The sequence below is a fragment of the Gorilla gorilla genome, chromosome 18 (genome assembly GCF_029281585.2).
Source record: "Gorilla gorilla gorilla isolate KB3781 chromosome 18, NHGRI_mGorGor1-v2.1_pri, whole genome shotgun sequence".
Taxonomy (NCBI): domain Eukaryota; kingdom Metazoa; phylum Chordata; class Mammalia; order Primates; family Hominidae; genus Gorilla; species Gorilla gorilla.
The window spans coordinates 75,959,441-75,982,825 of record NC_073242.2 but is presented as its reverse complement, the minus strand read 5'-3'; the positions used below and the strand labels follow the sequence as shown (position 1 = coordinate 75,982,825).

The following is a 23,385-nucleotide window of genomic DNA, read 5'->3' as shown; positions in this document are numbered from 1 at the left end:
TTTCCCTGGACAAGACCCGGACCAGCCCCTAGTGCAGAGAGGAAGTCATACCTGAAGTGGTAAGTGCCTTCCCTCTGCCCAAAGCCACTGCCGGGCACGACACAGATGCCAGTCTCCTCCAGGAGCTTCATGCAGTAGAACATGTCTGGAGCCATTTGATGGGCCTATGGGAGCAGACAGAGCTCATGATCATTCCTGGCTTTGCAAACACACCATTCAACCCTCAAAGCCAAATGTAATCTAAATGGCAGGTCTCTCTCCCACGGCAGTGCCCTTCTCCCCTTCCGCTCCTAGAGGACCAGGGCCAGACGCTGGGATACTGCTGGTGGCTGGTGCCGGGCACAGACACCTGAAAACTACTGCAGGACAGCCAGGTGTAGGTAGTGGTGCTCCTGCCCGTCATCGGGCAGTGCCCATCACCAGGCAGCCACTCAACAGGCATCAGCAGTGGCTTCCTGCAGGTCAAGCTGCATAATCCTCTGAAAATGGGGCCCTGGGGTCTGCACACAATTTTCATGGAACGAGCTTCTCTGAGGCACTCTCAACACTGCTTCCCACACACTGGTTTGCATGACCACCCGGGGAGCCTCTTAACTACGGATTCTCAGGTTCTATCATCAGGGATTCTTTTTTATTTTTTTTTTTGCAACAGAGTCTCCCTCTGTCACCCAGGCTGGAGTGCAGTGGTATGATCTCGGCTCACCACTACTTCCGCCTCCTGGGTTCAAGCAATTCTCCTGCCTCAGCCTCCTGAGTAACTGGAATTACAGGCACGTGCCACCACACCTGGCTAATTTTTGTATTTTTAGTAGAGATGGGGTTTCGCCATGTTGGCCAGGCTGGTCTCGAACTCCTGACCTCAAGGGATCTGCCTGCCTCAGCTTCCCAAAATACTGGGATTACAGGCGTGAGCCACCGTGCTTGGACTACACCAGGGATTCTTTTTTTTTTTTTTTTTTTTCTTTGAGACAGAGTCTCACTCTGTTGCCCAGGATGGAGTGCAATGGCGTGATCTCGGCTCACTACAACCTCCAGCTCCCGGGTTTAAGCGATTCTCCCTGCCTCAGCCTCCAGAGTAGCTGGGATTACACTGCGGGCCACCATGCCCAGCTAATTTTTTTAATATTTTTAGAGATGGGGGTTTCACCGTGTTGGCCAAACTGGTCTTGAACTCCTGATCTCAGGTGATCCACCTACCTTGGGCTCCCAAAGGTGATTACAGGCATGAGCCACCACACCTGGCCCAGGGATTCTTTTTTTTTAAATTTATTTAAGAGAAGAGATCTTGCTCTCGCCCAGGCTGGAGTGCAGTAGCATGATCACAGCTCACTGTAGCCGCAACCTCCCAGGCTCAGGCGATCCTCCCACCTCAGCATCCCAAGGAGCTGGGACCACAGGCATGCACCACCCAGCTAAGTTTTAAATTTTTTGTAGAGAGGGTTTCACTATGTTGCCCAGGCTGGTCTCGAACTCCTGGGCTCAAATGATCCTCCCACTTCAGCCTCCCAAAGTGCTGAGACCACAGGTGTGAGCCACTGCACCCAGCCTAACACTAGGAATTCTGATTCTGTAGGTCTAGGATGGGGCCTAGACTTGGGTGTTTAACAAGGTACTCAGGAGGCCGAGGCGGGCAGATCACAAGGTCAGGAGATCGACACCATCCTGGCTAACACGGTGAAACCCCATCTCTACTAAAAATACAAAAAATTATCCGGGTGTTATGGCAGGCGCCTGTAGTCCCAGCTACTTGGGAGGCTGAGGCAGGAAAATGGAGCGAACCTGGGAGGCCGAGCTTGCAGTGAGCCACGATCGCACCACTGCACTCCAGCCTGGGCAACAGAGCAAGACTCCATCTCAGAAAAAAAAACAAAAAACAAAAAAACAAGCCAGGCAGTGGCTCATGCCTGCAATTCCAGCACTTTGGGAGGCTGAAATGGGAGGTTCCCTTGAGGCCCAGGAGTTTGCAACCAGCCCGGGCAACAAAGTAAGACCCCATCTCTCTCTATAAAAATGTAATTAAAACAAAACAAACAAGCCAGGCACAGTGGCTCAAGCCTGTAATCCCAACTCTTAGGGAGGCAGAGGCAGGAGGATGGCTTGAGCCCAGGAGTTTGAGACCTGCCTGGGCAATCTAGCGAGACCCGTTCTCCACAAAAAGGAAAAAAAAAAAAAAGGCCCTAGGTGATCGGTGCACACACTGAAGTTTGGGAAGCACTGCTCCAGAATGCAGTGGCTGGGTGGAGGTGGTAGCTCCTGCTGCTTCCCCCGCAGGCATCTCACCCGGGCACCGCCCTTGGGAGCAGCAGCATTCACAGAGTCCAGATCAGCTCCTTTCCCCTGGGGTCCACCTCATGTTTGCCCATCAACACAGCACACGGCTGGGCCTCCAAGAACCTGTCATCTTTACACGGTCAACACCCTCTGGCCGAGAGGTGCGTACAGTTCCGAGCCTCCAGGGCCAGCACTTCTGCTCCCCAAGATAAGCAGGGGCCCCCAACCCAGCATCTCAGGTGAACCTGGTAAGAGAGAGCCAGCCCAGCCCATGCCCCAGACCTGAGCAGCCTCCACAGCTTTGGCAGGAATGAAGATCCGAGGGAAGGCGTACATGGCCCCCTGCAAGGGGTTGCAGTGAATTCCTGGGACTTGGTTAAACAGGTCTTCCGTCAGCTTTGCTTTTTTGGCCAGATTACCCAGGACTGACTCCTTCTCCTGATGAGAGATGGAAACAGCACAGCAGTCAGTATCTCTGGATAAAGATTCACTCCAGCCACTGATCTTTCCTGCAGCACTTGCGGAAATCCCAGATGATGACTTTGCTCCAGCTTTGAACACATGTCCCCTCTGACCCAGGCGTTGACTCGGATTTGCTCTGCCTGGGTCACATGCCCCATGCACACCACACAGACGGAGTGGGTGGGGTGGTCTGTTCCTTCGACACTGGGGTATCAGACAGACTGACCAAAGAAGAGCTTGTGTGAGCCTGAGCACAGCAAAACAGGGAGGTGGGTGGAACACATCTCCCGGCACAAATTCTTCCACAGCGCTCACCCTGGGAGGCTACCACGTGCCCTGGGGTGTGGGGCACACAGACACCAGGGAGTTCTACGCCAAAGGGTAGAGCCCAGCAGCCTGTGTCATGGGTTCTATTCTCGTACCAGGATGTCTTTCCAGAAAATGAGAAAAACCAGTTGTTGCCTGTCAGTCTGTATGGACTTGGCTCTGGACGGAATTCCTCAGAACGTGCTTCTAGGACACATGCCCATTCTTCTGCAGATGAGCCCCACCAATGCATCTGGGGGGACCAGCGCGCCCCACCCTCTGTCTGTGTGGTGTGCATGCAGCACAGGACCCAGGCAGAGCAAGTCAAGGTCAGTGACTGGGCCTGAGCTGTGCGTATGTCCACGGCTGGAGCACAGTCACCGTCCAGGGCTTCCACAGGTGCCGCCGGCCAAGTGGCGTGGAAGGTGTGGGCTGCAGATGGAGGCATAAGCACTATGTGGCCTGTCCACGTGGGGAGCATGGTTCAGCCTGGAATCACGACACGGGCCACAACACAGATGGACCTGGAGGACATCATGATAAGGAAAATAAGCCAGTCACAAAAAGACAAATAAGACATGACTCTGCTTTTTTTGTTTTTAAATGGAGTCTTGCTCTGTCACCCAGGCTGGAGTGCCATGGCGCAATCTCAGCCCACTGCAACCTCCGCCTCCCGGGTTCAAGTGATTCTCCTGCCTCAGCCTCCCGAGTAGTTGGGATAACAGGCATGTACCATCCCGGCTGATTTTTGTATTCTTAGTAGAGATGAGGTTTGACCATGTGGCCGGGCTGGTCTCAAACTCCTGACCTCAGGTGATCCGCCTGCCACAACCTCCCAAAGTGCTGGGATTAGAGGCATGAGCCACTACGCCCAGCCAACATGACTCCATTTATATGAGGAACCTCAAGGAGGTGAGTGCAGAGAGAAGGGGGTAGAAGGGTGGCTGCTGGGGCTAAGGGGAGAGCAGGGTAGGGTGTTAGTGGGTAACAGGTAGAGCTCAGTGTGGGATCATGGAACGGCTCTGGAGATGGATGGCAGTGATGGCCGCACAACAGTGTGAATGTCCTGAATGCCAGAAAACCGAGCACTTTATAAAGGTTAAAAAGGTCGACTTTATGTGTATTTTACCACAATTTTTTAAAAAAGAAGTGAGCCTGGACCAGTTGGGAGCTGACTTCTAGGTTACTTGACCCATAAATTCCTTTGTTTGAACTGGTCAAAGCTGTCAGAGCTGGAGGACCCTGCCAAGCTGTGAGGACACAGGTTGGCAGAGGCAGGTGGGGGCCTGGGATCGATGCTGCGCCCCTCCACCTCCTCGTCTTCTTTTCAGTTTCATGAGTCCCCCCAGTGTGTTATCGGGACACAGCTCCCTTCCCTCTTCGACACTCGCCATGAGGAAGAGGAAGGGTTCACCTGCCCACACACACTCACAGTCCTCCTACTTCCAAACAATGCCCAGCTGCACTTCCAGACTTCAACTCATAGGGGTGGTTCAGGCTCTGAAGAGCCATGAGTGCACCTGCAGGCCACACCCTCAGGAGGCTGCTGTCTGGCCATCTGGAGACAGGCTGGCCACTGGCCCAGCAGGAACTCTCGTGACCCCGGCCACAGGGGTGCAGACGCATCACAGTGGACTCACTCGGCTGAATTGCTCAAAGGACTCCTCTCCTGCCACCGGGGGGTTCACGACAATGTCCATGGCGGCCTGCCCAGACACTGGGGGGCACAGGCGCACCGACAGCAGCTTCACCAGCTGGCCCTTGATCTCAGGGTGCAGGTTGATCACCTCCATGTAGCCTCCTCTGTAACCACACCTGGAGGCCGAAGAGAGGGAGAGGACCACCAGTTATAGAAAGACCTCAACAAAGTGCCATTTGGACAGCCCGAATCGAAAGCATTCCCACACCCAACACCAAATGGCCAGGTGTGGCTGAGTTCTTGCCAATGGAAGGTGAACAACAGTGATGACTGTGTACAAATTCCTATTTTTTTCTAAGAGACAGGATCTTTTTCTGTCACCCAGGCTGGAGTGCAGTGGCATGATCATAGCTCACTGCAGCCTCAACCACCTAGGCTCAAGCAATAGTCCCACCTCGGCCTCACAAATAGCTGGGACTGTAGGTGTGTGCCACACCTGTGTGTAGGTGGACCTTTAGGTGTGTGCCACCATGCCTGGCTAATTTTTTTACTTTTTATGTATGTAGAGATAGGGTTTTGCTATGTTGCCCAGTCTGGTCTTGAACTCCTGGCCTCAAGCGATCCTCCCACCTCAGCTTCCCAAAGTGCTGGGATTACAGGCGTGAGTCACCGTGCCAAGTTCTGTAATTTATAGCCAAATTATAAATCAAATCATATGAAAATAAGCTGAGGACACGTGATGAGTTTTAAAAAAAAATCTTTCCAGACCAAATCAGCAACATACATCTCCTTCTCTGGTGTGTGGCTGCAAACGTTCACACTAACGACCACAGGAACGCAGGTGCCCGGAGGCAGGAACCTGGTCACCTTCCTCCATGCATCCCCCACCCCCAGCCTCAGAGCATCTGACACAATGAGATGCTTAGTAACATGCTTTTGGGGGAGCCGGGTGAAGTGGCTCAGTCCTGTAATCACAGCACTTTGGGAGGCCGAGGTGGACAGATCACTTGAGGTCAGGAGTTCCAGACTAGCCTGGCCAACATGGTGAAACCCGTCTCTACTAAAAACACAAAAATTAGCTTGGCATGGTGGTGCATGCCTGTAATCCTAGCTACTTGGGAGGCTGAGGCAGGAGAACTGCTTGAACCAAGACCGGGAGGCAGAGGTTGCAGTGAACTAAGATCGCACCACTGCACTCCAGCCTGGGCTCCAGAGCGAGATTACATCTCAAAAAAACAAAACAAAAATCAAAAAAACCATGCTTTTGGGATCACACTGCTGAATGGAACTGGCAAAGATTCCCATCTGATCCCTGGACTGGACGTTTCAAGGTGGGAAGATAAATTCTAACATCTCAGAAAAGTGTCCTGTAACAAAAATGGAAAGAAAGAACTTTCTGCTTAATCCTTTGCTGATGAGCAGAGAATCAAAATGAGTAAAGCAGTCAGACCCTAATTCATCCAGATCTGAGAACACCGGGCACGACTCAGGATCCCAACATGAGGGCACTGACTGGTAGCGTAATCAATAACTGAGATGGGGCAATGGATAAGTGTGTGGTAAACATGCTTGAGTTTGAAAACTGAGTTCACCGAGAACAGATTTGTTTAGGAAAAGAGCTACAGAGCAAAAGGAAGTCAAGCAAGGAGCCACAACTGCTACAGGGTAGACCAGAAAGACCAGCCTGTTAGCCTGCGCCCAGATCAAAGAAGCCCAAGAACAGTTTGGCAGCCATCCCAAGGGGACTGCTCCCTTGACCTGGCGGAAGTATTCCTTTGAGCTTCACGCTTACACTGTTCCAGCCTAACAACCAAGAGCCCTCCCCATGCCGACACCTGGCACAGAATAGGACCCCACCAGTTGGGAACACATGCCCTTTGCTGCAAACCCATTTGTCTCTCCTCAGTCTCTGTGGCTTCCTCCTCTTTCCCCTAACCTCCCAGCAGTGGGGGCCCAGGCCCAGGCCTCACTCCATGTAAGTATGAGATGTGTCCAGGCTTAGAGCTCCAACAATCTTACAATTCACACCCGGACATCTCCCAAACTTAAACCACCCACCAGAGGTCAGCCTGCCTGGAGACTTACACATCTCTCTCCACCTGGACGCCAAGCTGGCATGTTTCAGTTTAACAGGTCCAAAACCAAACTCCTGCTCTTTCCCCTTAAACCTGCTTCACCCTCAGCCTTCCTCATCTGTTGACTGCAACACCATCCTTCCTGTTGTTTGAACAACTAAGGATTCATCATGCAGTGGCGTAATCAGCTCACCGCAGCCTGGAACTCCTGGGCTTAAGCGATCCTCCCATCTCAGCCTCCTGAGTAGCTGGAAGCGCGCACCACCAAACCTGGCTGAGTTTTAAAACATTTTTTTGTAGAGAAGGGGTCTTGCTATATTATCCAGGCTGATCTCAAACTCCTGGCCTCAAGTGACCCTCCCACCTCGGCCTCCCAAAGTTCTTGGATCACAGGCGTGAGCCACTGCACCTGGCCAGGATTCATCTTTGACTCTTCTCTCCCACACCTGTCTTTTCCACCCACAATTCCTATCAACTCCACCTTCAAATACATCCAGGATCCTCTCCCCATCTCTGTCTGGTGCACGATATCTCACCTGTGAGACTGTAACAGCCTCCTGGCCTCTGTCCCCATCCCCCATCACACAGCAGCCAGAAGGAGCAACACACCAGCTAAGCAAGGCCACACCCCCTCCAACAGCTCCTATCTCATGCTGAACACAAGTGAAAAATACAATCAGCAAAGTGGACCAGGTGACCTGGCCTCCTATAATTCTCAGGTCTCCACTCCTGCCACTGCCCCCGTGCCCCCTCCTTTCCAGCTCCTGGCTGTTCCGCCAACATGGCAGGTGTGTTCCGCCAGCACAGCAGGTGTGCTGCTACCACAGGGTCTTTGCCCAGGCTGCTCCCGCTGCCTGCAATGCTCTTCCCCCAGATATCTGCACAGTTCCCCACCACACTCCTTCGGGGTTTAACTCAGAAGCCAACTCCTCAGTGAGGCTGCACCACTTCAGCCTTTGACCCCACCCCTACCTCTCTCCTAATGACTGTTCTCCGTGGGACGCACGATTTACTCATTTGCCTACAGCTCTCCCCCCTCACTAGAACCCACGCTTTGTGCCGGCAGGAGGGTGTTCGCTGCGGCATCCGCGGTGCTGAGATCAGTGCCGGACTCATCGTAAGTGCTCAGTAAACATTAGCTGAATGAACAGACACAGGATTACAGCTGACCCTTTAGCCTCTGAGGTCACACAGTGCCTAAGGCAGCCCTGCACCCAGAGCACAGCCAGTCAGCCTAACAGCATCTGTTTGTCTGCTCTATCTGCTCTCCCTGACCTCTCAGACATCAGTCAACCTTGGAACAACAGTGACAGAGAAAACACCAGGTGTCGCAAGCTGCCATGTAGTCCTGTTTCCACTCCATTTGTCCGTTGTCAGGCTTCTCTGAGCACGCCCTTATTTGAGCCCCTGTACCAGGGCTGTTCTCACACCACGGCTCTCCCACTGGGGAGATGCAGCAGAAGCAACAGATAAGGGCAGCCTTCTCTCCATCCAAGTGAGTGGACCATGGGACAGGGCAGAGGAGCCGGCAGCGTGAGGATCTGGCAGGCCCAGCAGTGGCAGAGGGAAGGGAGGCCCACGTACTCGCCCATGTAGCCCTTGGAGGTGGAGTGGAAGGAGGCAAGCTCCACGTTGCTGGAGTACTCGGGCCCCATCTCGTACAGCACCTTCTTGAAGGAGTGGAATCTGCAATCTGGAGAGTACACGTTGTCCTGGTACACCTGCGGGGGCACGGCAGGGACGGTCACCAAAGGGCCCTCAAAGAGGCTGCTGCCCAGTGTGGCCAAGGCAAGGGAGGGCACAGGTGCTGTGGGCCATGAGGCCCAGCCGGCCCAGCCTCCTGTGCCATTCCAGGGATGAGCCAAGTGTGCCTGAAGGAACTTTCTGGAATAAGCAAGGAGGCAAGGACTCAGGCTGGATGCTGAGACAGCTCAGGAGCTCACTTGATTTCTCTCACACTCGTCCCCACCCAATCCCCAGACTTCCCTTCCACCCCATCTGACCAGTGATGGTGCTGAGACCCCCATCCTCCCAAGCAGACGCTCCTCCTAAAGCACGGTGCTTCCTCGCTTTACCAACACTGGTGACGACGGCATTAGTGCCCCTTTCCTCTGACCTCCTATTTGAAGAGCTAACCCTGTTGGGTTTCCTTTGCAACACTTAACCCCCCCAGAGTGGAATCATTGTGTTCTTCCACCCACTTTTCCCTGCCAGAGCAGCACTTATACCCGTTTGGTTGTTTCCAGTCCCCAGAGTCCAGCACTCACAGCTGGCAGACACCCACCCTGGCCTTTGAGGTTAATTCTCCATCTATTTTGGAGATCAGAGAAACTGAGCCTTTCTGGGGCCCTGGGGATCAGTCGGAGGGTCAAGCTGGCTCCATTGCCAAGCCAGGCCCTGTCCTCCTTGTCCTCCTCTTCCCAGACCCAGAAGGAAGTTCTGTATACCAGGTTGTGAGGAAAACCATGGGTCTCTCTGCTGCCCTTTCTCTCCTTTAGAAATGAAGATATCAGGCCCATCTACTATTAAGGCAACAATTTGATGGGTAAGCTGTGTGTGTGTCTGTGTGTGTGTCTATGTACATGTGTCTGTGTGTGTCTGTATGTACATATGTATATGTGTGTATGTCTGTGTGTGTATGTGTGTGTGTGTCTGCATTTATGTGTGTGGCATGTGTGGGGGGGTGACAAGAAGCAAAGAAATGAAGGCAGCAGGCTAGAAGCTGCAGCTCGCCGGAAACCATGCAGAAATGAAGAGGAAATAAAAAGAGGATTTGCTGGAACCTCAGTTTCTTTCTTACAAAACAGAAAAAGAATGAGCAGACCTTGGTTCCAGAACTGGAGTTCAAGAAGCAACAGGTACCGGGTTAAGATCCCTTCCTGAGATGTAAGCGAATTAAATGAGACAGTAGATACAGAAGCGCTGGGAGGCACAGAACTGCAGCTTTATGAGGAGTGGGCGTCAGTCATTTCTGCCACTGGGAACCCACCCTCCTTTGTTGGGTAGGAGCCCCCTCAATTGGCCCTCAAGGAATAACCCTCCTTGGTTCTCTATCTGGAGGTTTGGGAGAAGAAAGCAGAGGGCCCACCCTATGCTCTGGGCCTGGCCAATCTGCATACTGGAACCCCTACATCACAGTGATTGGTTCAGCAATGGGCGTGTGACTCAGGCTGAACCAATGAAGCTCAATTCTGAGACTTGCTGCAACCACCAGGGCAAAAAGCCCTCTTTCTAGGCTGGGAATCTCTAGGCTGAGAAGATAACAGGCCTGTGTATGAGGCCAACACAGAGGGGTAGAAAAGGGAAAGAGGACCTGAAAGATAAGGTCCAAGCCCCTGGATCCAGCTGCGTACCTGTGACCCCACTGGCATTTTTTCTTTTTCCTTTTTCTTTTGGAGCTTAAGTGATTTGGGCTGAATTTCTGAAATTTACAACCAAGAGTACAAACCAATAAAGGGGTAAATTAAGTCACAGTCCCACAAGTTGTAACACTAAATATCCTCACCCTAGGCCAGAATCATTCCTCCAACACCAAGACAGTTCTCTCTGGCTGCAGAACAATGGGGGCTGGGTCCCGCCCTCTAGAAGAGAAAGCTAGTGCCCGGGACATTCTTACCTCATCAGCCAGGAGAAAGAGCTTCTCTTCCCAGGCAAAGTGGATCACATCTTCTATGCACTTTCTGCTTTGTACCTGGCCTATAAAATCCCCAAGAAAACCAAAATGTCGGTTGTAATGCTGTTTAAATTGTCCCCAGGTCAGAAGCCCATCCAGAATCACTCAGTGCCCTGTGTTCCCTTGAGACCCATAGAACACCCTCCCCCCAGAGGCCCCCCTCCCCAGCTGCCATGCATGATGGTGTAGTTGGCCTCCAGGGACGCCCAGAAGAGCAGCCTGTGTGTCTGACTCTCCTCAGCCAGTTATGCGAGGGAGAAGGGGTTCTCACCTGGCTCTCTTATTATTTTTTTTAATTTTTTTGAGACGGAGTCTCGCTCTGTCACCCAGGCTGGAGTGCAGTGGCACGATCTCAGCTCACTGCAAGCTCCGCCTCCCGAGTTCATGCCATTCTCCTGCCTCAGCCTCCCGAGTAGCTGGGATTACAGGCATGCACCACCATGCCTGGCCAATTTTGTATTTTTAGTAGAGACGGGGTTTCTCCATGTTGATCAGGCTGGTCTTGAACTCCCAACCTCAGGTGATCCGCCCGCCTCGGCCTCCCAAAGTGCTGGAATTACAGGTGTGAGCCACCACGCCCGGCCCGGCTCTTATTTTTATGAAGGCTTTGTGTGTAGGTGTGGTGTGGTATGTGTAGGTGTGGTGGGGTGTGTGCACGCATACACTCACATGTGCATGTGTCTGTGTGTGGTGTGTTGGCATGGTGGGGTGTGTGTGTGTGTAGGTGTGGTGGGTGTGTGTGTCTGTGTGGTGTGTGTGTAGTTGTAGTGTGGTGTGGGGTGTGTGTGTCTATGTGTGTAGGTGTGTGTGTAGGTGTGATGGGGTGTGTGTGTAGGTGTGGTGGGGTATATGAGTCTGTGTGTGGGGTGTGTGTATGTGGTGTGTGTGGGTATCGGTGTGGTGAGGTGTGTGTGAGTCTGTAGTGTGGGTGTGGGTGTGGTGGGGGTACGAGTCTATGTGGTGTGTGTATAGGTGTGTTGAGGTGTGTCTGTGTGTGGTGTGTAATGTGTGTAGGTGCGGTGGGGTATGTGTGTATTTGGTGTGTGTGTAGGTGTGGTGGGGTGTGTGTCTGTATATGTTGCATGTGTAGGTGTGGTGGCGTGTAAGAGTGTGTTTGTGTCTGTGTAGTGTGTGTGTAGGTGTGTTGGGGTGTCTGTGTATGGTGTGTAATGTGTGTGCAGGTGTGGTGGGGTGTGTGTGTCTGTATTTGGTGTGTGTGTAGGTGTGGTGGGGTGTGTGTCTATGTGGTATTTGTGTAGGTGTGGTGGTGTGTGTGTGGGTGTCTGTGTGCAGTGTTTGTAGTATGTGTCTATGTGTGGTGTGCGTGTCTCTGTGGTGTGTGTGTATGTGGTGTGTGTGTGGTATGTCTGTGCTGCAGAACAGAAAGGCATGGAAGCATCATAAGGAGCAGGGAGAAAAGGCCTGCTACAATGGCTCACGCCTGTAATCCCAGCGGCTTCGGGAGGCCAGGGTGGGAGGACCGCTTGAGCCCAGGAGTTCCAGACCAGCATGGGCAACACAGCAACACCTCAACTCTACAATAAAAATTATCCAGGTGTGGTGGCTTATGGCTGTAGTCCCAGCTACTTCGGAGGCTGAGGCTGGAGGATCGCTTGAGCTCAGGAGTTTGAGGCTGCAGTGAGCTATGACTGTGCCACTGCACTCCAGCCTGGGTGACAGAGCAAGACCCTGTCTCAAAAATAAAACAAAGAGCAGGAAAATACAACTGCAGGAGTTAAATCTATCAGCTTGTGCCCTCCCCCGATTACTGCACACCAGCAGCAGATGGTGAAGAGACTCGCATTGGCTGTGGCCACCGGGTGAAGAGTTAGCTCCTTTCTCCCCAGAGAGGCACCCATGAGCTCCACAAGGCAGGGACAAGGCCTCTCCCCGCTCATCGTCTGCCCTGGAAGACAGCACTCAACAGATGCTCAAAAAATAACTGCAGAATAAATGCTAAGTGAATGGGCCTGGGCACCAGCTTTGGTGTCTCCTGTCAGCTGCTACCATGCATCACTAAAGATGAGCACGCTGCAGGACTCAACGCTAACAGAGAACACTTACAACACATTTTATTATTTCTCTTTAATTTTTGAGATGGAGTCTCGCTCTGTCGCCCAGGCTGGAGTGCAGTGGCACAATCTCAGCTCACTGCAACCTCTGCCTCCTGGGTTCAAGTGATTCTCTTGCCTCAGCCTCCCGAATAGCTGGGACTACAGGCGTAAGCCACCATGCCCAGCTAACTTTTGTATTTTTTGTAGAGAAGAGGTTTTACCATGTACCCAGGGTGGTCTTGAACTCCTGACCCCAAGTGATCCACCCGCCTCGGCCTCCCAAAGTGCTGAGATTACAGGCGTGAGCCACCGCACCCAGCCCCCATTTTAGAGAAATGAGTGCAAACAGCAAGATAGTGATCCATCCGTTCACACGAAATGCCACGGGTACAGGTGAGCAGGGAAGGAGTAAACGCAATGAGGTAGAAATGGGACCTTTCCTCGGTATTTCCTGAGACCTGCTTTGAGTGTGGCACCGGGAATATCTGATGTGCTCACAATATCCTCTGGAAAACCACCACTATAATCAGGCTTGCTAACTTCTTAACAAGGGCTATGTTTGTTTACTATATGCCTGTGTATATTACATATATATCTAAGTGTGTGTACATATGTGTCTATACATGCATGTATGTATATTCTTTACAGTGTCTTGCTCTGTCACTCTTGCTGGAGTGCAGTTACATGATCCTAGCTCACTGCAGCCTCAAACTCCTGGGCTCAGGCCATCCACCAACCTCAGCTTCCCAAAGTGCTGGGATTACAGGCATGAGCCTCTGTACCCAGCCTATTATTGTGAGTGTGTGTACATATATATATATATATACATACATACATACATATATATGCAAAACAGTATATAGAGTATCTTACCTTTTTGTTAATAATACCTATATTCTGGTCTATGGAAAAATATAAAAAATATGCCTGGAAAAAACATACACACATACCTTGTAAGACTGTGGCATGATTCCATTAGAATTTCTATCTTGAACTAGCTAAGCAATGAACCAATTCCTTTACTAACGGACCAACTTTTCTTTTGCCAAGAAAGCACCAACTAGGCTTCCTATTTAAAAAGCTCAGGGTTCTGGGATGCCAGGAGGGTGGCAGGCCCCAGTTTCTATAAGAAACCAGCCACTATTCTCACAGACAGAGAAGGGCTGGGGGTTCTGAGGACAGCAGAACCTGCCTGTAATTCCTCCTGGTCTTGCCCTTCCATGCTTGTGATGCCACAAACTTTATCCTGTTGGAATGCAAACCAGGATTTGAGCACCAGAAAAGCTGTGTTCACTAAATGCTAAAGGAAACACAAGCGACTAAGCAAGAACCAGAGCCTTTTTAAAAAGACTTCAGCCCAGTAAAGGAAATGAGACCCAGTGTGTGCAAATAATACTGCTGTTACACACAGCGCGAGGATAAGGGCAGAACTTACTTCTCTCCAGCGCCTCAGAGCATGCCCGCTGAGCCAGTGAACAGATAAGTGCATGAACAGTGGGGCAGGAGAAGGGAATGTCATATATGGCATTAGAGAAGCCAGGGCACAGCTGGGGGAGACATGAGACATGGCTTTGATACAGGCCCCAAAGGCTGGAGAGGGGTCTCCCAAGTACCTTTCGAAGCTGGGCCAAATTAATTCCCCAAAAGCTGATGGGAACATCTGTAGCTGGTGACTGAGCATCCTCCTTTGAGTGACAGATCACGACTGTTCACCTAGTTTGGATGTTTGTCCCCACCCAAATCTCACGTTGAAATGTAATCCCCATGTTGGAGGTGGGTCTAGTGGGAGGTGTTTGGGTCAAGGGGGCGGACCCTGAAAGTCTGCGGCATCCCCTGCCCCGCCCTGATTCTCTCTTGTTCCTGCTCTTGCCATGCGATGTGCGTGCTCCCCCTTCACCTTCCGCTTTGACTGGAAGCTTCCTGAGGCATCCCCAGAAGCTGATACCACCATGCTTCCTGTACAGTCTGCAGAACTGTGAGCCAATCAAGCCTCTTTTCTTAAAAATTACCCAGTCTCAGGTATTTCTTTATAGCAATGCAAGAATGGCCTAATACCACTGTCCTATGGGGAACTCCAGCGGGAGGCCTGGGACACAGAGCTGCCAATCAGAGTCCCAGGGATTTGACTGGTTCAGGAATGGGCAGGTGACCCAACTTGGGAATGGTGAAACTCTGGAAGAGGCTCTGCTGTAAGGTAGCTCAGCTGATGGCAATGGCTGAAAGTGCTGAAGCCACTCCAAGGATGGATTCTTCCTGAGGACTGCAACCCAGAGGAAGGTACAGCTGAGGAGGGGACCGAGGCTCCTGTGACACGGACTCTGACTCAGGCGCACTGCTTCAACCCTGCACTCCACAGTTCCACCCTCCAATCCCTTCAGTCTCAAGTTGGGTTTCTGTCTTGAAACCAAAAGGGTCCTGGTTTAAGAACCCAGTCCACTCTGACACCTTTAAGCCACCCTGGTCACAGTGTGTGGTCCAGACAAGACATATGGTCATCACAGGTGGGTTTCTATTTTCCAGAGACCCTCTTCTCACAGCTGACTGACTCTCACACAGTGAAGACCCCGGGAGCAAGGCCAGGTCCTGCCCACTCATAAAGTTATTCTTTATAAAAATTACTTATGTCAATATATCAGATTAATAGAAAATGACCTCTTTACTCAGAGCAGGAGACTTCTCTGGTACAATGACTTCTTCTCAGTCAGGTGAAAAGATTTATGTAAACACCTGGCCAAGAATGTGTTGACTCTGTGATGTGGACTAGGTACAGTGTCTTTCCCAAGATGTTGCAGAACTTGCTACCCAAAGTGTGGTCCTGGGCCCGGCATCAGTATCACCTGGGAATTTGTTAGAGATGCAAACTCTCAAACCATACCCCGGCCCAGTTACATCCAAGTGTCTGAAGTGGGGCCCCGCAGCTTGGGCACCATGCTTCTGAGGCAGTGGGTCTCAGCCTCGGCAGCACAGGCTACTGATATCTCAGAGATCCTAGGGTGTGGCCTCAATTTTGACATTTTTCAAAGTTCCCTTTGTGATTCTAATGTACAACCAGGATTGAGAAGCCAGCTCTATGTTATTTTCCTACTGAATCTTTATCCCCCACACTCCCAGGAGTTAGGGTAAACAAGCCAGTGGTATCGCCAGCTGCACCCATTTTCTGCACTCGGGAATTCAAGGGGTGTTTTCAGCTGACTGAAGCATCATTTGATGTTCCCGAGAAACAGATTCCACAACCAACTCCAATGCATTTTGGCCCTGACCCAATTTATCTCAACAAAGGAGGAGAGAGGAGCCCTTGTTCCCTGTGTCCAAATAGCACTGGGGGCATATGAAGGCAGCGGCCCAGAAAGATCAAAACAGGCAGGACTGCAGGCTTTTTTTAAAGAAAAATATGCAAAATTGGGGGGCGCTTTTCAACTTCTGGAAATTAGTGGTTTTTTTGGTTTAGTTGCTTTTGTTTTGAATATGACATTTTCCTCTCAGGCCTTAAAGGTACACAGCAGTGCTGTATCAAAGAAAAACCAACACACACACCAGCATTCTCAAAATCGGTTCAGAAAAATAAGGAAGAGTGACGGTAAAATGAGGCCTATGATTAATGGTAAGTTTGTGAGTAAATAATCTCAAGGAGGCAAGTCTTTGCAAATGAAGAACAGGGGAAAAAAAACACCCAAAAAACCAGTCTTAAAAATAACAATACAACCCTGGCTGGGTGCAGTGGCTCATGCCTATAATCCCAGTGCTTTGGGAGGATCACTTGAGGCCAGGAGTTAAGACCAGCCTGGGACACACAGCAAGACCTTGTCTCTACAAAAATAAAAAATTAAAATATTAGCTGGGTGTGGTGGTGCTGCCTGTAGTCTGAGCTACTCAGGAGGCTGAGACAGGAAGATCTCCAGGAGTTCAAGGCTGCAGTGAGTTATGATCATACCACTTGCACTTCAGCCAGGCCTGGAGCCACAGAGTAAGACCCAATCTCTATAAAATAATAATTATTATTCAAACTGCCCAAGAAAATGTCTGCATTTACTCACTTTTTAGACAAGGTCTCATTCTATTGCCCAGGCTGGAGTGCAGTGGCATAATCTTGGCTCACTGCAACCTCTGCCTCCTGGGTTCAAGCGATCCTTCCACTTCAGCTTCCCTAGTAGCTGGGACCGCATGTACCACCACACCTGGCTAAATTTTTTTTTTTTTTTTTTTTTTTTTTTTTGAGACAGAGTCTCGCTCTGTCACCCAGGCTGGAGTGCAGTGGTGTGCAGTCTCAGCTCACTGCAACCTCTGCCTCTGGAGTTCAAGCAAATCTCATGCTTCAGCCTCCTGAGCAGCTGGGACTACAGGCGCACACCACCATGCCCCGCTAATTTTTGTGTTTTTAGTAGAGACAGGGTTTCGCCATGTTGGCCAGGCTGGTCTCCAATTTCTGACCTCAAGTGATCCATCTGCCTCGGCCTCCCAAAGTGCTGGGATTACAGGCATGGGCCACCGCACCTGGCCTACTCACCTCTTGAGGTGGCCTGTGGCAAATTTTATGGCTTTAGGTTAGCAAATCTGGAAGGGAAACTAGGGGCAGAGAGACCCTCCAATTATTTAACTCTGGTTTCTAGACAGCCAGTGTATCAGCCACCCCCACCCTCTACGAAACTGGTGAGGAAGTAAAGTGCAGACCTGTGGGGTTCCCAGGGTTGATTATGCAGAGCACCTTAGGGTCACAGTGGTCTTTGGCCTCCTGCACCGCCCGCCGGAGCTCATTCACATTCAGCGCCCAGCAGTTCTCCTCGTCCAGGTAGTAATTCACCTGGATGGCGTCGAGCTCAGAGATGACAGCTGAATAGAGGGGATACTGTGGGATGGGGATCATCACACCTGTCCGTGACTTGCCGCCCCCGGAGACGAGGATCTTCAGGATTGTCTGCAACAGAGAAGTCACATCTAGAAAGCCAGCACTACTTCCCATCCCTGACCCAGCCTTTCACCCGTGGCCCCACTGCATGCCTCCAGTCCAACTCTGTGCAAGTCGCTTTACTTCCCCGAGTCTCAGTTTCCTCATCTGTAAAATGAGGGCAGCTGCGAGGAGTAAGCAAAATACAACATTCTAAAGTTCTCAGCACAGTGCAGAACGTGTAGTTAATGACTCAGTACTTAGGCTGGGCACAGTGGCTCACGCCTAAAATCCTAGCACTTTGGGAGACTGAGGCAGCCAAATCGCTTGAGGCCAAGAGTTCGAGACCAGCCTGGGCAACACAGTGAGACCTCCACCTCCCTACTTAAAAATTTAAAAATATTATTTTTCTTTTAAAAAAATATATTTTTAAAAAGACTCAATACTTGTATTTTTAATACTTCTAAAATAGTTCCCACACTAGCCCTGTCTCAGAATTATTCTGACCCTGCTCCTGTAATCCTGATTCCCTATGTCAGGGGTGGGGCCCAGGAATGTGTGTTATCAGTATTAGTGCCCAAGGTTGGAAAGACCCCACCCCACACCCACCCCAACAGGGGACTCTTAAAATGGGATAAAATACCCATCTACTGCCACCAGGTGGCGCTTTGACCTGTTTTCCAAGCTGAGCAGGATGCTTGTTTAAGATTTCTGAGAAACCAGGCCATGGGATTCCTTTGGGGTATTGGTGGATGTGCCAGTAATTCATTGAATTAATTAGCCAAAACCCTCTGCAGGGAGAGTCTCCACCTTAAACACGGGCATAGGTCCTTTTTCAGACTCAGTTCCTTGCTACAAAAATACCACGAGATTTTAAAGTACAATGACTTGATTCTTTCCGCTGAATCTTGTGGACACGCCCCCTTCCCTCCTCCAGGAACTCTTCCCACACTGGGCATTTCTGGGATTCAAGAGAGGCCTTGACAGCAGAAGGCAATGGAAGATGATGTGATTGGTAGCTGGAGCTCCAATGTTAGAGTCCCAAATGTCACAAGAACTGACTCTAGGCAGGTAGACCACTTAATGTCTCCGGGCCTCCATTTCCCATGGGCTCCAATAAGAGCTTAATGTGTAAGAAAGGCTTTGGGAAAGGAAAAAAGCACTCAACAAACAAGAGCCTTACAGGTCAGGAAACAAAGCCCCATTAAAGGAAGGGTTCAGACAGCACATGGCTCCCTGAGAATAGATGAGTTGACAGCACCCAGCACCATTCCAGGCCCTGGGAGGCGTGTGCAGAAAGGGACAGGCAGGCAACCAGTCCCCCACCCCAGGACTGCAGACTCACCAGTCCCCCAAGCCCAGGACTGCAGGCTCCATCAGTCTCCCAAGCTCAGGACTGCAGGTTCCACCAGTCCCCCAAACACAGGACTGCAGGCTCCACCAGTCCCCCCCCGGGACTGTAGGCTCCACCAGTCCCCCCCAGGACTGTAGGCTCCACCACTTCCCCAAGCCCAGGACTGCAGGCTCCACCAGTCCCCCAAACACAGGACTGCAGGCTCCACCGGTCTCCCAAGCCCAGGACTGCAGGCTCCACCGGTCTCCCAAGCCCACGACTGCAGGCTCCACCGGTCTCCCAAACCCAGGACTGAAACCTCCACCGGTCCCCCAAACCCAGGACTGAAACCTCCACCGGTCCCCCAAACCCAGGACTGCAGGCTCCACCAGTCCCCCAAGCCCAGGACTGTAGACTCCACCGCAAGTAACTCCACTGCACTCCAGACTGCAAGTAACCACTGACCCCAGCCCTCCCCGACCCCATCGGTAGCTGACCCCAGCCCGAGACACCTCCTTTTGCCTCCTGTGCCCCTCCCAGCCAAAATTTAAACTTAGGAACAGAAATCTAACTGCTCCACCTCCTTCTCCTTCAAACCCTTCAGTGGCTCCCTGTTGTTCTTAGCACAATGACCCAAATCCTCAGCATGGCCTCTAAGGCCCTGTACTGGTGCCAGCTGCCTTGCCAGCCCACGCCTGGTAACTCCGACCCTTGCTGTGCACTCATCCCCCAGCATCTCCAGTTTCCAGCACTCAGACTCCTGCCAGCTTTTGGCCTCTGCACACAGTGACCTTCAGCTCAGAGCACACCCCCTCTCCCAGTTCACTCCTGTGTGTCCCTCAGGTCGGTGTCTACTCGGCCTTCCTTGGAGACTTCCCGCCCCCGCTCGACCAGGTCGGAGTTCCCACTGCTCCTTCCCATAACACCCTGTCCTTCTCTACTGCAGAAGAGAAACTAAAAGCTTGTGATGTGCATTTATTTTTGTGGTATCAGCTGGTCTGCTCTGCCTGTGTAGGCAGAGGCCAAATGATGTGTTTGGTTTCCCATTGTCTCCCCAGCATCTGGCACAGGAGGAACACCAGTACGTGCAGAACCACAGAAAGGCCAGTGGCTACCCTCGGGTGTCCCCCGGCTTCTCTGCAGCTGGACCTGCTGGTGTGCACTCCGGACAGAAATCGAGGCTGCAGTAGCGTCTAGGCTCATGAAGACTAAAAGAGGCAAAGACTGCAGGCTGCCAGGGCAGGAGGACCAGAGGGTGGCCACCCGTGCTGCCACCCTCCCTGCTAGCCTGACTCCCTGCTAGCCAATTCCAATGCTGGGCCCTAACAGGCAAGGCTGCTCTTCATGTGGGTAAACACTGGATAACAACGAGCCACCCTCACACGTACAGAAATGCCGTCACTAGCTCCCGTGGTCAGGTAGATGTTGTCGGGGTCCGCAGGCACACCGCCATCCCTCCTGGTGATGTAGGCAGCCACGTCTTCACGGATGCAGTTGACACCCTGGCTAGCACTGTAGGACCCTGTAAGACAGCAGGCAAGACAGTAACAGAGGCAGGATGTCTGGCTCCACAGGGTCAATATAATGAATATCCATATAATTAGAGGGATGCCTGTTTGGGGTGAGGGTCTCGGGTGGGGCCCAACTCCCATTGCTTTGGAACTGTGGCAAACTGCTTAACCACCTGTCTTGGCTTCATCCACCCACCCCTCTATCCATCCACCCACCCCTCTATCCATCCACCCATCTACTCATCCACCCACACATCCATCCACTCATCCACTCACTCACCCAGTACTGACTGAGTACCTACTATGCATTACACATTATTCTAGGCCCTGGCTTCTACTCAGTCAAATTGTGTCCACAACTGTTCCACCCACCCTCCTCGGATTTATATGTGATCTGTGACAATGTCAGTCACTAGAGCTGGGATTCCCATGCCTTTACCATGGTTGCCTACACATGGTTCCATAGGACTTGAGAGAGTGGGCCAACACTTAGGCTCCAAAATAGCACCCCCTGGGCTGGGCACAGTAATCCCAGCATTTTGGGAGGCCAGGCAGGAGGATGACTTGAGCCCAGGAGTTTGAGACAAGCCTGGTCAATGTAGTGAAACCTCAGCTCTACAAAAAATACAAAATCAGCCAGGTGTGGTGGCATGCGCCTATAGTCCCAGCTACTTGGAGGCTGAGCTGGGAGGATCGCTTGAGCTCAGGAGGTAGAGGCTGCAGTAAGCTATGATGACACCACTGCACTCCAGCCTGGAGTGAAACCCTGTCTCAAAAAAATAAATAAAAATAAAAACAAAAACCCCACATTAGCACCACTGGCCAGCCCCAGGCACCCAGGGCTCTGACCAGCATCAACCACAGATCCCTGGGACTGCAAGGCGTCCTCCAGCCCCCAGTCCCATGTGAACATACCCTCCCGCTGCCATTTAGGGTTGAAAGCCATTTATACTAAGTTCAAAAACAGGTAAAACTAACGAATGGTCCCGGAAGCTGAGCAGTGGTTAACTGCTCTGGGGTGGGGGTATTGACTAGAAAGACCCACGAGAGAGTGTACAGGGGGTTGGCAGCTCCGTATCCAGAGCCTGGTGGGGAGACATTGATGTGTGCATGTGTGAAAGGTATTCCAGCTTACGTTAACATTTTTACCTCCATAAAAAAGATTTTTTTAAATGTCAGGCCACTATTTAGGTTTTTGAAAATAAAATGAAAAGATGTATTTGTACAGGTGCAAGATCTCTCTGGAAGAAGACTCAAACTGGTGAGGTGAATTCCCTGTGGAAGTGCATGGGGGCTGGGGGTCAGACGTGGAAGGCAGATGTTTCATTGTATATTATTTTAGATCTTTTGAATTTTACACCGCATTTAAAGAAAACCAGACTATTCCTTCTGTGGTTACTGCAAAAACCACCCCCAGGAGGCAGGATGGCAACTGGAAGTAGCAGATTCTCCTCTGGGGCCTCAGCATGCATCAGTTCAGGCCTGGCATCGAGGAGGAACACAGTCAAATGCTCTGAACTGGGGTCGGGCGCAGTGGTTCACGCCTCTACTCCCAGCACTTTGGGAGGTTGAGGCAGGCAGATCACCTGAGGTCAGGAGTTCGAGACCAGCCTGGTCAACATGGTGAAACCCCATCTCTAAAAAAAATCAGCCAGGTGTGGTGGCAGGTGCCTGTAATCCCAGCTACTCAGGAGACTGAGGAAGGAGAATCACTTGAACCCGGGAGGTGGAGGTTGCAGTGAGCCAAGATTGTGCCACTGTACTCCAGCCTGGGCGACAGATTGAGACGGTCTTTAAAAAAAAAAAACAAAAAAAAACCCTGAACTGGAATCCCCCAGCTCTGCCTCAGCCTCTCTGCGCAGCATTGGGCTCTGCACAGCTGTAAAAGGAGCAGCCAGACCAACACTCTAAGGTGCCAACTGGCAAACGTTAACTTGTGTCACTCTGGGTGGTGGGCATGGGCTTCTGTCACGTTATTTTGAGTATTCTAATACATTTGGAGTATTTTGTAAGTTTAAAAAAGGGTAGGTGCAGATGCTGGTGTTAGAGACCTCCCCCAACAGGTGATTTAGTTGCTATTTCTGAGCCTCTGTAAGAGAGACCTTCTAGGACTCCTTGCTTCCCTTCACCCCTTTTCAATGCCCCACCTTCTCCTCCTCAAGGCCTCCCATTCTTCCTGCCTCTAAGAGCATCCACTTCCCTGAACACCCAGGCCTTCACCCATTAGCAAGCCCTCTGCTTCTCTGAATGTTACTTCTGTGGGTCACAGACTTTCTACCCTTCCAAGGAGGCTCCTGGGTTTCTTTTTCTTCAGATCTCACGTTATGCTCCAAACCACACTGATCCTTCTAGGCTCATTTCTAGTCTGTCTCCAGGAGGCCTGCCCTAAAGATTCTGCTCCACCTCCAGCCAATCTCTCAGCCTATAATTTCTCCAGTTACTTTATTATTTATTAGTTTATTTAAGAGACAGGGTCTCACTTTGTTGCTCAGGCTGGTGTGCAGCGGCACGATCATAGCTCACTGCAGCCTTGAACTCCTGGGCTCAAGCAATTCTCCCACCTCAGCCTCCCAAAGTGCTAGGATTACAGGTGTAAGCCACTGTGCTGGCCCCTCCAGTTATTTTGTACAGAAGCAGCCCTGCCCTCCCCATGCTGACTCTTGACTCTTGGTTCCTCCAGGGCAGGGGCTGTTACCCGTTTCTTCTGTGCATTTCTCTCGGAGCACCTTGCCCACTGCGGGCTGCGCTCCACTACACCCCGCTGAGGACCCACTGCCAAACTCCCACCTCATCGAACACCACTGCCCTAGGGCCCCTTCATTCAGTCACATGGAGGTCCCAACTTTAGGGCCTTTGCACACACTGTTCGCTGGTCCGGCATGCATTTGCAGGTTCTTACTCATCCTCCCCATGAGCGTGAATGCCACGTTTCCCCTTAAGCTCTTCCTCTCCATTAGAGCCCCTCGTTATAATCCTGCAGCTCTCTCCGAGATCTCATGAGAACTAGTGATTACACATTCGTATATATTCTTTTTCATGTTTGTTTCTCCCAAATCTGATAGCTTTGTGAGCACAGAAGCTCCACCCACCTTGCTCACCAGTGTCTTTGGTGTCTAGAACACAGCCTGGTACGTGCTCAGGGAGGGGCTGGACAAGGGCACACAGCTCCTGCCCCACCC

The 23,385-nt window shown here is 51.4% G+C and overlaps 1 protein-coding gene across 2 annotated transcripts in view; it reads right to left on the bottom strand.

Annotated features, from left to right (window-relative positions):
- The window catches only part of GPT2 (glutamic--pyruvic transaminase 2), a 47,413-nt gene that overhangs the window by 4,208 nt on the left and 19,820 nt on the right, over window positions 1–23,385 (bottom strand). For both annotated transcript variants that reach the window (XM_055366732.1, XM_004057602.5), the window contains exons 5-11: window positions 20,084–20,217; window positions 17,149–17,392; window positions 10,370–10,449; window positions 8,338–8,474; window positions 4,680–4,854; window positions 2,554–2,709; window positions 52–164 (exon numbers count right to left, since the gene is read on the bottom strand). In XM_055366732.1, coding sequence (XP_055222707.1) covers window positions 52–164; window positions 2,554–2,709; window positions 4,680–4,854; window positions 8,338–8,474; window positions 10,370–10,449; window positions 17,149–17,392; window positions 20,084–20,217 — 1,039 coding nt within the window. The remainder of the gene's footprint in view (window positions 1–51; window positions 165–2,553; window positions 2,710–4,679; window positions 4,855–8,337; window positions 8,475–10,369; window positions 10,450–17,148; window positions 17,393–20,083; window positions 20,218–23,385) is intronic.